Consider the following 17,479-nt stretch of genomic DNA (forward strand, 5'->3'; position numbering starts at 1 on the left):
CCCTCTGGAGAGCGGAAGGAGGAACCAGGAGGAGGTAGGCAGATCTCAGGCGGCCGCTCTGGGGTCCTAGAGGAAGCACCGCTTCCGCTTCAGGTTCGTCAGCAGGGGCATCCTCGGGAGCCGCGGGGGCTCCGTACTCCGCAGTAGGGGCTGCAGTAGGGGGGCCGTACTCTGTGGCCGGAGGGCCGTACTCCGCTACTGGGGCTTCAGTCTCAGTGGGGAGTTCCAGAGTCTCACCGTCTGGCTTCCAGCCGCTCGGAGGGTACGGAGCAGCTGTATCTGTAGCCGGGGGAGGAGCCAAATCCTCGGCGGGAGCTAGCTCCTGTCTGGAGAGCACTCGGGACCTCAGCCGGCTGGACCTGAACCGAGGAGGCTCAGCCGATCCGACGCAAACCAACCCGCATAATACTACAACCACAAACACTTTCATTGTGATACTAATTACTGGACTACCTTTACCCAAAGTAAAGCGAAGCTGAATGATGCTTTCCTCAAAGCGATAACTCTATTTATACTTTGACCAATCGTTAAGTGTCCTCAAGTCAAGTTTGGTGCATATTAACTGTCCGATTCTGTGATAAGAGTTCAAAAGCTCCTTCGACCCTGGTATGTTATATACGAGAAGGTTTTGTTAGGAAACAACGAAACAGTGTTTACGTGTTAAACGAACGGAGAGCCAATTACCGAGCTCCTCTAAATGCAAATACACCCATCTCTCTTAACCGAGTTAGTGTTATTGAGACAACGCTATATATTGCACGCTTGGAAAGGTATAACGCTTGTTGTTTACTTGATAAAGTCACTCGAGTATGATGAAGGATACTGTCCTTATTATTAATATTTTTGATTGCATGTACAGCAATTAAAATATGCATGTAAGTCCTCATATTATGCAACTATTATGCGCTAGTAATAATTTGCATAGCACATAAAATATTTATTTCAGACACTTACGTAATACATTTAAATGTGTCGTATTAAGAAAAATTAAACAATTGATTGAATCGAGATAAATTTTCTAATTTTCATTGAATGATTTTTTACTTGCAAGTCCTATATTGTTTACAAAGAATTTCAATTTTATTTAAAACAATAAAGTATAAATCAGATAATAAATTTTATCGAAACACGTATCACAATAGATTTTAAGAAATGTTGAAGTATAATTAGCACTTCAATTTTTACCAAGTAAAAATTTCATTATAAATAGAAAAATATCACAACTGTTTCTGCCAAGTCAATTGATGAAATTTAAGTACAGAGATTTGCTTTGTTGTCGATAGAATTTTTTTTTGGTTTCGGTTGTAAAAATAAAATAAAAAATACCCTAGGAAAATTAAAAATATTATGTGTAAAACTTTTTATTAGCATTGAAATTATATGTAAATGCAGAGAAGCTTGAGAGAATATCAAAGCAAATTGGGGTCCGGATATCACCTTGTAGACATCTGATTCGTCGATCTGTCAAGAGATTCTCATCATCAGGTCTCTAATAGCCTTCTACTTTATCATCTTACACACATGTTCGATCGTCTTCAAGGGGAAAAAATGAGCACCTACCTATGAAATGCATATAAGTATGTAGAGGCCATTTTGTTTTCATGGCGAACAATATCATTTAAAAAAAATACCTTAAATATTTCCTTACTTAGCAAAATTAGGTTCATCTTTATTCCAAGCGTTGACAAAAAGAGTGCAACTCTCTAACGATCATATTATTTGATATTCTCTCTGCCTACCACTGTGGAAAAGCGGCGTCATATTTCTTTTTTCTTTTTTCTTTTAAGGAATAAAGCTTGTCTGCAGGTAGAATAGTAAGAAAAGGGAAGGTATTTGTGAAAAATACATTACAAACACCTAGATCAATTGAAATTAATATTTCTTGAATTCAGTATGCAATTAGCGGGAATCGAACCCGCAATGCCAGTTCGCAGTCGAGCGTTTACCCGACTGCGCTACGGCGCCTGTTAGTGAGTTAAACGTACGATATAAAATTTTAACAGGTTATTTTTTAACAATTTAGCCAAAATTTCGGCTGAGAAAATGATGCGTTGGATTTCATATTTAATTTAGGAAATGACCAATTAATTTCTACGTAATCGTGGAACTTTTCTTTCCCGATAGAAAATACGGTCTCCATTTTCTTTTTACTCTTATCTGCACCAAATAGTGCAAACAACACTGCACTGTATTGAAGTAATGTTATCTTGATCGTTTATTATATATATGAAGGTAAAATGATCACTCTTGCGCTTCAGGTATCAGTCAAGTGGGTTATTATTCAGGCAATATAGATGTTCAACAATAAACAGAATCGTAAAATCTACGCAGTGCTTAAAGTAATTGAATAAATTTTATATTTATTCAAAAATTTTACATCAATATTAATCGAATAAAAAATTCATTGATTACTTTCTTAATTAAATATGACATCCAACGTATAAGTATCTAACCACTATGCCGCTTCTCTCCAGGAGTAGGCAAAGAGAATAGAATGCCAAACTATACTGTCTTTCCAAGTAATCTTCGCCTCATCCACATTTGCATCTGCTCAAACATACCCGTCGATTTTTCTGACTTCTGACCTGCCAATCATCTAGTATTTTAAATATCGCAGTCGTACAGGAGAAAGTGGCTAACTAACAAAACGTAAAATGTTCAGGAGGGCCATTTAAGTTACTTTTGTTTGGCAAGAAAATAAACATCAATGCAGTTAGTCATTTTTAACAAGTCAATACTTCCATGTTTAAAATCATTTGGGATTTATTCAGGGCAATATTAAGCTAGTAAGATATCAAATAGTAAATGATCGCATTTTTGTAAAAAAATGCACTTGGTCACTTTCTCCTGTATGACTACAATATGTACTTGATAATGCCAAGTATTCCTTGGTCTTATTCTAGTCCCATTTCGAACCACATGGCCATTATTTTGTATCGAGACAAATATAATTCAAATAAATTTATTGATTTTTCTTGAATATTTAGACTTTAGAGAAAAAAAAGTTCATAAATTTAATATCACTCTCTTTTTTTATTTGGTTAAATGACGTCAAATGCAATATAATGGGTGTATATCGTGAATTTAATAAAACATAAAAAATTAAACTTTGTGGCTCAATTCTGATTTCATAAACAGGGTTGTCCCATATGACCCCCGAAGTTTTTTACATTACCAACATTAACCCTTTGCATCGATTTTTTTTGTATGTGCATACTGCCAACTCGATAAAATTCCAAATTTGATAACTATTCAGTTGTACTCATATGATTCTGGTTTAATTACTCGTATATTAAAAAAAAAAACAGTATTAAAACTTTATTTTCTTGGTGCCATAGCGGCGGCACTTAAGTAGTAGGGCAAAACAAGCATGCGACCACTATGGCGGCACTTTAGTGTGTCGGGTTGTGGTCCTGTGGTTATTGTCGCGGGCTCTTGATTCAGAATTCCTGGGTTCGAACCTACTCTACCAAAATTTGATACGTATTTTTGATAATAAGCCGCTTAGGCTCAAAAAAATAGTATGAAATTGAAGTAATTTTGTAAAAAAAAACGCTAATATATCCCTGTAAAAATAATGGTTAATATTCTGATGACTTTAACCCAAGAAAACTAAACTTTATTTGTACAATGCCATTTGTCGATTGCACAATATTGACATAATATGTAGTAGCTATGCGGAATAGTGATTTATTGTTAAATGTCTCTTATATTCATTCATAATAAGCGCCCTTGAGGTATTATTTTACGAAAATGGCATTATACAAATTTTCCAAATTATTATTATTATTATTATTATTTATTATTATTATTATAAACCAAACTTAAGTGCCATGTAACTGGTTCCTAATTTTAATAAATACTTTTGATTAAGTTTCACGTTTTAAATTGCATAGTCCGTTAGATGAATGTTTAGTTATTAAGGGTTAAAATGCTTCAGCGATCAAATATTTTAATGTATTTCTTACTTCCTAGTAGGAATAATAAAACCATTTTTTCTGTATATTTCGTTATATGTGTTATATGAATAAAAGAAATAACATTTTTTCTTAGCTGTAGGCATAATCTGTTTTTTTTTTATTTATTCATGTATTACATGTTAGTTTTTTTTGTCGACAGAAGTTTGTAAGATTTAAATATTTAAGTGATTTAAAAAATCAGGCAAATATTCTTTTTATGCCCTCTCTCTCTCTCTCTCTCTCTCTCTCTGATGTTAAAATGTACCATGTTCAGATTTAAGATTTAAAAAGGTGACATTAGATTTCCAAATCAGCAACTTTCGTTTGTACCACGGAAAGCAATAACTAGTAAATGATTCCTAGTATAGCCTTTAGTGTTAAATTATATTAAGCCTCTTACATATAACATTTTCTAGAAAAATGTGAAACGATAAAATTTGTTGAAATAAACAGGTAATATGACTAAATAATAATAATAAGAGATAACTCGTTTCGGTATACTTTTATTTTGGTTTATAACAGGGTATCGTAATTTCGTAGAAAAAATAAAAAATCACACTTATATTATCATTAAAGTAATCATAAAAAGTCAAATAAAGTTGTACATTATCAAAACGTGAAAATTAAAAAACAAATATTTTTAAATCAGTTAAATAAATGTTCATAATAAAAATTATGTCATGAACAACAGAATACATAAATAATAAAACAATATACATGAGTAATTTGTATATAGAAAATATTTACGATTGTCTCATTTGGAAATGATATTAAATTGTATTTATTTGAATCAAGTGGTCAGTAAAAAGCACAAAAAACACGAGTTTTTGTATTAGGAAAAATGGTTATCGGAAATATGTAACTAAATATGAAAGATTTTTTTTCGTTCTCTACGATTTCATTAAATTCAATTTTTGTGTGTCGTTTTACTTCTGCTTTTACAAATTATCGATATATAATTTAAAATGTATCACAGAATTTATTAAGAAAAACTTTTCATAAAGTCTACGACCGATCTAATTAATTTCGATTCAGTTGGATGACAAAACCATGGAAATATAATAGAAAAAAATCGTGGTCTATAATAAAGTGTCTAGAATCGTGCTCTCCGGAGTTTAGCGGGAGCCGCTCGCTGCGGGGCAACCTGCACTCTCTGGAGAGCAGAAGGAGGAACCAGGAGGAGGTAGGCAGATCTCAGGCGGCCGCTCTGGGGTCCTAGAGGAATCACCGCTTCCGCTTCAGGCTCGTCAGCAGGGGCATCCTCGGGAGCCGCGGGGGCTCCGTACTCCGCAGTAGGGGCTGCAGTAGGGGGGCCGTACTCTGTGGCCGGAGGGCCGTACTCCGCTACTGGGGCTTCAGTCTCAGTGGGGAGTTCCAGAGTCTCACCGTCTGGCTTCCAGCCGCTTGGAGGGTACGGAGCAGCTGCATCTGCAGCCGGGGGAGGAGCCAAGTCCTCGGCGGGAGCTAGCTCCTGTCTGGAGAGCACTCGGGACCTCAGCCGGCTGGACCTGAACCGAGGAGGCTCAGCTGACCCGACGCAAGCCAACCCGCACAATACTACAACCACAAAAACTTTCATGATGATACTATTTACTGGACTACCTTTACGTAAAGTAAAGTGAAGCTGAATGATGCTTTCTTCAAACCGATAACTCTATTTATACTTTGACCAATCGTTAAGTGTCCTCAAGTCAAGTTTGGTGCATATTAACTGTCCGATTCTGTGATAAGAGTTCAATAGCTCCTTTAACCCTGGGACGTTAGATACGAGCAGGTTCTGTTAAGAAACAACGAAACAGTGTTTACGTGTTAAGCGAACAGAAATCTAAATACTGAGGTTCTCTTAATGTACAATAAATTCACTAATCTTTCTTACAGAAATTGATGTGATTGAGACAGCGCTTTACATTTTATCCTTTAAAAGTATGATGCTTACTGTAGAAATTGTTAGTGTGTGTGTTATAATGTAGGTCCGTAGTGTACTTGTCACATATGTTTTTAATATTATGTAAAAAACCAAATGCAATTTTTATTACCATTTCCTTAACTTTCTCAACTCTGTCATATTTTACCCGTTCAAATCTTTTATTCGAACGAAAAGCATATTATTACATAGAAAAAAAGTAAATATATTTTTCTGAGACAAAATACAAATAAAATTCTTTCCTCTTTTTTCATCTCTCTGGAGTTTATATTTTCTCTATCTTGATCCCAGAAGAGTCTTGATTAGAATGAGTTTTGGTCAAGCGAAGAGGGAATAAGAACTGTGAAGGGTTAGTTTTAAGAACCCAGAGAAAATCACTTCTAGGAGGAAATAAAGAAGCTGGAGGAAGATTAAACCAAGTGTGTTTGAGTATTGAAGAAATAGTGTTGAAATAAAATAAATATATTAACATTATTTTTTGACTTCTCATCATAGATTAAGTTATATTTTTACTACAATTTGAACGTGTTCAAATACTTGTTCACAAATTTGGATTATCATAGAATTGGACCGTCAAAGACTCATTTTCTTCTTTATGTATATTGAGATGTCAAAAATAATATAATAAATAACTCATAATTGCAGATAATTCAGATTTGTGAACAACATTTGTTGGACACACTCATATTTGTACATAAACTCAATTAGCTTTATATAATGTTATATTTTGACATCTCATCAAAGATGAAGAAGAATATGGAAGTCTGGGCATTTACGGGGCTGACGACCGTCATAGGCTGGTTTAAGTGATCACTTTACACACGTGTAACATTCACCAATTCTATTGGTTATTCATTTATTGACAACCACACTACTCAAATTCTTGGAAGTTCTATATATATGAACCAATTTAGAAACCTTGTTCTTGAATCACTAGAACTTCACTAGAGACATCTATTGGTGAGATGTAAACCAGCCTATGACGGTCGTCAGCCCCGTAAATGCCCAGACTTCCATAGTCTTCTTCATCTTTGATGAGATGTCAAAAAATAATATGAAAATAACTCCTGTAATTGGAGATAATCCAGATTTTGTGAACAAGTATTTGGACTCACTCAAAATGTTATATAATGTTCATCTTCATTTGTACTGTAAAACGTTTTTTTTTGTTTTTTTGTTTTCAATTAACTTGTTGTCTGCTTCGTTGGATAGGAAATAAAGTATTGGAAGGCCTTTCCGCGAATCCAGTATATCTAGGACGAATGTTTGCACTTGACCATGTTAATAGCTGCCGTATAATCAGTATTCATTGCGGTATCCAAAAACACTGAAAAATAATTTAATTACTTGACCTACACCTGGATTATTTCATTGTTTTTTTTGTTGTTTGTTGACATAGAGATTTGTTCAACATAACATTTATATTAATTTATTATGATGTTAAAAACGTTTTATAGTACTAAAGATTCGATTCCATTTCTGACAGTCTTGGATCTAGTTATCTGACCTCTTGATCCTTCTAACTCCCTTACCTACTTCGCTTTTTTCCTTCAGAGAGAAGACCTCTGGCTGTCCTATTTTTTCATTTTTTTTCAAAAATATAACCATCATTTTTCTTGGTGTTCAAAATACCCACAGAATAATTTCTATTTATAGAGAGTTTTTTAATTACTACTCATTCCTAAAAAAACGTGGAACCAAAATCTGGATCTAACGCCACCAGTTTCAAAGTCAATCAACGTCCTACAATTTTTATTATTTACAAATTAACTGACTAACAATCATGCCGCTTTTGTAGGCGTTGGCAGAGAGAATAGAATGCCATACCAATCTATTTTCGCAAACAATATTCGCTTCTACCATATTCATGCATTCCCCATACATATACGCCGATTGTTCCAACTCCTGACCTGACCACTTTTAAGTATTTGGAATTCTTGATCATGTCAATTTTTTTTCAAGAATATTGTTTTATTTCTTAAGGGAATATCGTTATAATTCAATCTGGTCCATACACACGCTTAACATTGACCTATTGTGTGACATAATCTAATTATTATATTTGGTAACATGACCAAAAACGAAAATTCAATAGAAGACCTTCAAACGTCGATACAAATGGATTACATAAGAGTAATTAAACTTTGCATATTATGCCAGCGTGTGCAATGGATTGCTTGCATCTCGTACCTAAATTAAGATGTAATTTGGTTACAGCGTGCAACATGCTATATTATTTGGTGTCTCGCTAAGGTTAACAAAGTGATAAACTACATTATATTCAGTCCATAAATGACCTGACTCGCTCGTCGTAAAGGACTTTGCTATCGAAAAAGAATCAGGTGTTTTATATGCAGTGCGTATGTGGCGGATGCTTCTCAAAGGACACGTTAATTAGGATCAATTTTAAGAAGTACGTGTAGACATATATTGAATAAGGTACATGTAAGGACACAGTATCTATCGGTCAATGTATAAAAGAAGTCAAACACTTAACAAAGGCGTCATTCAGCTTCGCTTTACTTTGGGTAAAGGTAGTCCAGTAAACAGTATCATAATGAAAGTGTTTGTGGTTGTAGTATTGTGCGGGTTGGCTTGCGTCGGGTCGGCTGAGCCTCCTCGGTTCAGGTCCAGCCGGCTGAGGTCCCGAGTGCTCTCCAGACAGGAGCTAGCTCCCGCCGATGACGTGGCTCCTCCCCCGGCTGCAGATGCAGCTGCTCCGTACCCTCCGAGCGGCTGGAAGCCAGACGGTGAGACTCTGGAACTCCCCACTGAGACTGAAGCCCCAGTAGCGGAGTACGGCCCTCCGGCCACAGAGTACGGCCCCCCTACTGCAGCCCCTACTGCGGAGTACGGAGCCCCCGCGGCTCCCGAGGATGCTCCTGCTGACGAGCCTGAAGCGGAAGCGGTGCTTCCTCTAGGACCCCAGAGCGGCCGCCTGAGATCTGCCTACCTCCTCCTGGTTCCTCCTTCCGCTCTCCAGAGAGTGCAGGTCGCCCCGCAGCGAGTGGCTCCTGCTAAACTGCGGAGAGCGCAATTCTAGATACTAAATATAAAATAAAAATGATACAAAAAAATAATCATACATATTTATATTTTTGTACTGTTTAGAATCTCGATTTTTACCGTTGTAAATGTTTAATAATAATCAAATATTGAAAAAAATATATGTGTTCTAAATATATTTTATAATTTTATTAAATACACACCCTATACGTATAGTCTTATGTACATTTCACCACTAAAGTTAAAAAAAACAGCAATATTTTATAAAATAATTATAATTATGGACAAAAATATTAGGAGCTTAGGATTAAATATCATTTTTCTTCTTTATTACCATTGGATTTTAGTTATAATTGTTGCTAGTAAACAACTTTAATGCTATTCTTCAAAACTTAAAAAAAGCAAAAACACTTTATTTTCCATTTTCACTTCTTGCATCAGTGCTTGATAATAAATAACATTGATTAGTAGTTTTCATTTTATAAAATAAAAAAACTATGTTTTTAACCACTATTTTTATTGGTACACTCCAAAGTTGTTTTATTTTTTAAAGTTTATAAAATGTGCCACAAAGTATCTGCGAAAAAGACTAATTAAATTATTTTTATAATTAATGTTCAGATATTCGTATTTTTGTAAGCATCTTAACATAGATAAAGAAGAATATGGAAGTGTAGGCTTTTACGGGGCTTACGACCGTTACAGGCTGGTTATTTTTTTTTAATAAAAACACCTTTAATTGGGGATAATCCAGATTTATGACACTCAAAGTGTTGTTCAGACATTCGAGCTAAATAGATTGTTCTGATAATTTTATTCCATAGAATTTATTCAACAGAATGCTGTATTTTCGTTAAAGAAAATGGAAAATTATTTGAAAATTCTATTATTACCGTGTCAGGTAAAATGGATCAGGGGAGTTCAACTTTACGTTGAAAAATAGTAAAAATGTCGTGGAAAAATAATCATTGTTTAATAGATTTATATTATCCACTGACACTTCGTGATGGAATTGCATTTTAATATATTATTAGATTAAAACCAATATTTTTAGCTTTTCCACTTTATTTTTTTCCACTATAATAAAGTGGAAAAGCTCAAAATATTGGTTTTAATCTAATAATATAATCATTGTTTACTTGAAATGAAAATCATCAAAATAAAATGTTTTCAATATATGCAACATTTTGAGTGTGTCTAAATACTTGTTCGCAAAATCTGGATTATCTCCAATTACAGGAGTTATTTTCTTATTATTTTTTGACATCTCATCAAATATCAAATACGTCTGGGAATTTACGGGGCTGACGACCGTCATAGGCTGGTTAAATTGATCACTTTACACACGTGTAACATTCACCAATTCTACCCATTATTGACAACCACACTACTCAAATTCTTGGAAGTTCTGTATATATTAACCAATTTAGAAACCTTGTTCTTGAATCACTAGAACTTCACTAGAGACATCTATTGGTGAGATGTAAAAATGTTTTCAATACGGTTTATGGGGGGATTTCTCAATTTTTACTATCTATTTCTCATCACCTTTACGATCTTGTCAGTCAGAATATACACTTATAGTTAAATTAGGTTGGGTTCCTCCTTAAAATTTATTTTAAAATATGAAGAAGATAAAGTAGCAAATACTGGGGACCAAAAAAGTGCTCTTTTACTGAAATATTTCACTTATCGACCTTTTGTCAATTGTTAACAGTCACGTTGGCCAAATTTTACTAAAAAGGGGTTTGAATCGATTCATCACATACTTCATTTTCCAGACTTAATCATGTGAAACTTTCCCCTGAATTAAATGAATAAAAAAATACACTTTTTCAAGAAATTTTCATTTTAACGTGAACTTCATCACCACCATCAAGTATGCCAAATACTTGAAAGTGGTCAGGTTAGGAGTCGTAATAATCGGCGGGTATGTATGAGGAGATGCATGAACGTGGAAGAGGCGAAGAAAGTTTGCAAGGACAGAGTGGTGTGGCGCTCTATTCTCTCTGCCTACCCCTGCGGGTAAGCGGCGTGATGGTTAGTTAGTAGTTAGTTAGTTAGTTAATTGCCACAAAAAACGCGCTTAGAGTGTCAGAAATGAAGACTCTAAGAAGCATATCAGGCAAGAGTCTTCGAGATAGAATAAGAAACGCCATGATCAGGGAAATATGCGAGATCGAAGATGTCGTTAGGTGGGGAAGGCAAAGAAGGAGACAATGGTATGCGCATGTGAGGAGAATGGAACCATCCAGACTCCTCCACATTGCACTGTACGGCCAACCCCATGATAGAGACGACTCCCGGGCAGACCAACAAAGAGATGGGTCGATATCTGGGAATCAACATCGCAGGAGGCTAATCCCTCTTAAAAACAGGCCACAAGGCCTACAACAATATGAAGAAGAAGAAGATTAATTGTTATAGGTACCTACATATTTTTTATGGGATGATAAATTGAAAAATCGTCGGATTGAGTATAATGAATTTAATTGAATTTTGTATACAACATTTTGACTGTGTCCAAATACTTGTTCACAAATATGGGTTTCTGCACTTTGAAGTTGTTTTTGTATTTTGACATCTCAACAAATATGAAATTGATGATATATGTATGAGTTCCAAATTTAAAATGAGTAGTGTGGTTGTCAATCATGAGTAAAATGGTGTAAACGTATGTAAAATGATCACTCTACTAGCCTTTGACAGGTACATAAGCCAGGTAATACTCAGAATTCCGTATTCTTATTCATATTTGAATTTTGTAGTTGAGAGATAAATTTACAACATTTTCATCTCACCCATAGATGTCTCTAGTGAAGTTCTAGTGATTCAAGAATAATGTTTCAAAATTGGTTCATAAATATATATATATATATATATATATATATATATATATATATATATATATATATATATATATATATATATATATATATATATATATATATATATATATATATATATATATATATATATATATATATATATGTATATATATATATATATATATATATTTATATATATATATATATATATATATATTTTTATATATATATATATATATATATATATATATATATATATATATATATATATATATATATATATATATATATATATATATATATATATATATATATATATATATATATATATATATATATATATATATATATATATATATTTATATATATATATATATAGAACTTTCAATTGGAGTAGTGTGGTTGTCAATAATGGGTAGAATTGGTGAATATTACATGTGTGTAAAGTGATCACTTAAACCAGCCTATGACGGTCGTCAGCCCCGTAAATGCCCAGACTTCCATATTCTTCTTTATCTTTGATGAGATGTCAAAAAATAATACGAAAGATAAATTGGTTATTTTTCGCGAAAGGATTATTTTACTTGATATTTTTATTTTTAAATTTGCGTTTTTATTAAATAATATGGTAACAATTTGCTTAAATACGTATTTTGGAAAATTTCGCATGATTTGTTGGTTTAAATTTATTTTAATTTTTTAAAAAAGTAATTAAAAAGATTTCTCTCCTTGGATTCGTTTTGACATGTACCAAGATAAGGAGAAGGCTATTATAGACCTGTTGATGAAAATCGCTTGAGGTTTCTGGTATCGACGAACTCAATGTCAGACAGGTGATTTGCGGAGGTCGAAATTTTTGTTGTTGATAGAATTTCATCAAATACCCCCTAACCACTGAAGCATTTACTAAAACAATATTAACTTTCCTTATTTTCTATCTCTAGACGGAAGTAAATACTTATATTTATGTTTATTGATTTATTTATTTATTTCATAGACACATACATTTTGTTTACTATATGTATTACGGCTCTTTAGGCATGGCCTGTGTTGAGCCTAAATACTTACATTTGAAAAAAAAATATTTATTTAATAAAGTTACATTTTTATGTACAACATAATACAATTTCTAAACATTTATACATATGGCAAACTTATAGTTTTAGATTCGCTGTACCTCTCCAAAAAAGAGACAGCTCTTGTGCTTGGAGAGGGACTTACACTCAAGGTTTAATGTTTTATGTAATTAATGGTATAATAGTCTTTTTTCAATTTTTTTTTCAAGATTTATATGTAATGGGCATTAATTTTTTTCTTAAGAATTTTTATACTTATCTTCTATTTTATAAATTTAATTTAACATGTTAATACAAATTTATTTATATATTACTATTTGTTATTTTTTTAATGATTCGATTAAATACATTACATACAATAGATACAATAAAAATTTACTGTAAAAAGGTTTTACAATAAAAAAATTACACATGGACTTGAATTGATTCACTTTCTACCTTGTCCCTTCCAACGAGAAGCAACATCGACGCACACTGTTCTTAAAGACATGATCACTACTTGAATTACATTTTTTTGTTTGCAAAAATGTTTATTATATTAGTTTATAACCACTGAACGAGATTTTTATGTCTACCGGTTTCGAGACGTACCCGTCTCTTCGTCAGGACAATCCCTACCACAGCATGCAAACAATACTACCCTTCACTACCATAGCACTATTTACACACTTTAAACTACAAAAAATGTTTAACACATGCAATTTTGGTCGACCCGAAGACCAACATGCACTAGAAGTTGCAACACAAACATGCATTAAGAGCCGAGGTCAAACATGCACGAACATACACATACATAAATATTACTAACATTTTTGTGAAAATATATAAAAGTTAAAATGACCAACCACAAAGTAAATGCTTTAAATATGAATAACATTGAGAATACTTATATACTAAATTCCTATATAGTTAGTATATAGTGAATTCCTATATAATTTTTTAAATTTAAGTTTATTAGAATTAGTTGTAAATACCACAAATTCTAAAAATCTATTGTGACACGTATTTCAATGCATTCCGTATCTTTATCAAACGCCTTGTTTGAAAACGGTGCCTGAAAACGATGTGGAACGCATCAAAACGATAGATTTTATAAAATAGCGTTATTCAGAAAGTAAAAATTAAATTAATGAATAGATATTACCATAAAGTGACTGACGAATAATATAGTACTTGCATAGTATGATGTACTGATATTCGTTAATAAATATTTAATTTTAATTGCAATACCTGCAATTGATATTTGTTATTAAAAACAACGCAAATATCTAAACTAAAAATAATTTTGCAGTCACTTTGTGGTAATTTCTTCCTATTTATAATTTTATTTTACTTGGTAAATACCACTATTTCTTAAAACCTGTTATGATACGTATTTTAATACATTTTGCACTATTTTCAAACACCGTATTTGTACTTAAAAGTAATGGTACTTATCAAAAAAATCTGTGTTGAATAAATATAGGATTTTCATGTAAAAACAAAACGATAAATAAAAATTTAAACGGTTTTCGCGATTTAATAATTTTTTTTTTTTAATACGATATGTTAAAATGTATCCATGTAGGTACATTGTAAGTGCCAGAAATTGATGTTTTATGTGCTATGCAAATAATTACTAGGGCATAATACTTGCATAATATGACGAACTTATATGCATATTTTAATTGCTGTACCTGCAATAAAAAATATTATTAATAAGGACAGTATCCTTCATTATACTCGAGTAACTTTATCAAGTAAACAACAAGCGTTATACCTTTCCAAGCGTGCAATGTATAGCGTTGTCTCAATAACACTAAGTCGGTTAAGAGAGATGGGTGTATTTGCATTTAGAGGAGCTCGGTAATTGGCTCGCTGTTCGTTTAACACGTAAACACCGTTTCGTTGTTTCTTAACAGAACCTACTCGTATCTAACGTCCCAGGGTTAAAGGAGCTATTGAACTCTTATCACAGAATCAGACAGTTAATATGCACCAAACTTGACTTGAGGACACTTAACGATTGGGCAAAGTATAAATAGAGTTATCGCTTTGAAGAAAGCATCATTCAGCTTCGCTTTACTTTGGGTAAAGGTAGTCCAGAAAACAGCATCAGAATGAAAGTGTTTGTGGTTGTAGTATTGTGCGGGTTAGCTTGCGTTGGATCGGCTGAGCCTCCTCGGTTCAGGTCCAGCCGGCTGAGGTCCCGAGTGCTCTCCAGACAAGAGCTAGCTCCCGCCGATGACGTTGCTCCTCCCCCGGCTGCAGATGCAGCTGCTCCGTACCCTCCGAGCGGCTGGAAGCCAGACGGTGAGACTCTGGAACTCCCCACTGAGACTGAAGCCCCAGTAGCGGAGTACGGCCCTCCGGCCACAGAGTACGGCCCCCCTACTGCAGCCCCTACTGCGGAGTACGGAGCCCCCGCGGCTCCCGAGGATGCCCCTGCTGACGAGCCTGAAGCGGAAGCGGTGCTTCCTCTAGGACCCCAGAGCGGCCGCCTGAGATCTGCCTACCTCCTCCTGGTTCCTCCTTCCGCTCTCCAGAGAGTGCAGATCGCCCCGCAGCGAGCGGCTCCCGCTAAACTCCGAAGAGCACGATTCTAGACACCTCCAATAAACTTCTTCGATTCATCTCGGATTCGAGTTAGATTATATTGTTGTTTGACGATTGTAACACTCTTTTATATTTCATTTAATGTAAGGTACTACATAATTGGTTGCTCAATAAAAGATAATTTATTAAAATAATAAAAAAATTTTAACTTTTTTAAATTTTTAAATCCTTTTTGGTAAGTTGTTGTAAGACTATCTTTTACATATTTGACATCTCAACATGAATAAAGAAAAATATAGAATTCTGGATGCTTACAGGGTTTATGACCTGTTATAGGCTGATTAAGTGATCACTTTACACATATGCAACATTTCCATTTCTACCCACGATTAAAAAAACTACTTAATCTTTTGGGGCTCCTATATATATTTATCGATCTTGGAACATAATAGATATATTTATATGTCAAAAATGCAAAAATGAACTTCTTTGTGGAGATAATCCAAATTTGTAAACAAGAATTTGGACACACTCAAAATGTTGTAAGACTGTCTTCATTCGTTATAAATTTTGTGAAATTAATTAAGTTTTCAATTCTCAATAATGGATAATTCTTAACCTAGCATAAATTTAAATTGAAGTACCTTCAAGCCATACATTACTGAATTGAAGCTCAATATAATCAAATTTATCTTATTTCCAGGGAAAACATTTTCATTGGAAAAATAAGATAATTCCATGTTTCAGGCTCAAACCGAATAATTTCAACGAATGAAATCTGAAGATAATCTGTGAAAAATCCTAATCACATTTTCCCAAGCTGGATATACGTTTTATGCATCATATTTATTTTAAATTTTGAAATGAAAATAAGAAATTGGAAATCCTGTACGGATTATTGTTTTTAAAACCATTTTAATAGATTACCTTTTAAAATCATCGGGCACATATTAATATTTTTCGTTGAACGTTTTTGTTCAATCGGGAATCATCTTTCGAAATGCTGTATAATATTTAGGATATTACATTTAGTTAACAAATTATAATTTTAATAATTGTAGATATAATAGTGTCACATTGCCAATTTAAAAAAGGATATATAAAGGGATATAAACAGGAGAGGTAAAGTGATGAAAAAGAATTATGTATATTGTATTGTGTATAATTTTATTTGGTTTTTTATCATGAAATAAATAAATGAATGCTGCGTCTCGAATTTTTTAAAATCCACATGTTTATTTAAAAAAAAAAACAAGAAAAACCTTTACTAAGGAAAAGATTGTCATTGATAAATTTTAAAGTTTATATATACCATATGAATCTTGGTGAAAACAACCCTTACCAAGTGAAATGATAGTTTTATATTTATTTTTAATTTTTCTTAGGTATTTGTAAAAAAATCATTAAACCTAATCATCGTTACTGAACTTGTGATGTGTTTAGTTTTAAAAATACAGCATTCAAATATATCTTTTTCATCTTGGAAAAAAGGCAGTTCACCCAATCGCGCTTTACGAAAAAATAAGTAAAAAAACAAATAATACTCATTATTTCGCAGACGTTCGAGTAACATAAAATAAAAAATGTTTTTTGAGCATTAGTCTTTTAAATGAGGCACCGAGAGAATAAAATAAACGAAACGATATATTATATTCCGAACATCAAACGAAAATTCAAGCCCCTCTAATAAATCATAAATATATTCTTGAGAAATATCATTAATAACTTCAGAAGAAGATAAATTGGCTAAGTTATAAGTACCTATATCACAATGTAAGGGTGAAACAAAGGGGTGCAATACGAGAATAATACCTCGGCTGATTTGTCCACCCTATTGGGGAATGCAAATACATCTCTACTTCCACGAAATTATTTAAAATTTCACCAATTATCGTGTAACATTAAATGGATACAGAAAAATTTCACTTTGCGTTGAAATATAGCAAAAGTTGTTATTAAAAATATCCATTGTTAATCAATATTTAAATCATAATAATTGATTGAATTCGAACATTTATCAATTATCGTGTAACATTAAATGGATACAGAAAAATTTCACGTTGCGTTAAAATATAGCAATAGTTGTTATTAAAAATATCCATTGTTAATCAATATTTAAATCATAATAATTGATTGAATTCGAAAAAAAAA

The 17,479-nt window shown here is 33.1% G+C and overlaps 2 protein-coding genes across 2 annotated transcripts in view; both read left to right on the forward strand.

The window, feature by feature from the left end:
* Positions 1-17,479, forward strand: part of gogo (thrombospondin-1 like protein golden goal) — a 288,203-nt gene that overhangs the window by 141,473 nt on the left and 129,251 nt on the right. The window lies entirely within an intron of this gene.
* LOC148312872 (uncharacterized) lies at positions 8,441-9,002 on the forward strand. The gene has a single exon (XM_088272746.1). The coding sequence runs from the start codon at positions 8,441-8,443 to the stop codon at positions 8,924-8,926; it is 486 nt and encodes a 161-aa protein (XP_088128872.1). The 3' UTR covers positions 8,927-9,002.

The sequence above is a fragment of the Brachycentrus maculatus genome, unplaced genomic scaffold (genome assembly GCF_059751285.1).
Source record: "Brachycentrus maculatus isolate JH-2025_06_01 unplaced genomic scaffold, ASM5975128v1 h1tg000031l, whole genome shotgun sequence".
In the NCBI taxonomy this organism is placed as follows: Eukaryota; Metazoa; Arthropoda; class Insecta; order Trichoptera; family Brachycentridae; genus Brachycentrus; species Brachycentrus maculatus.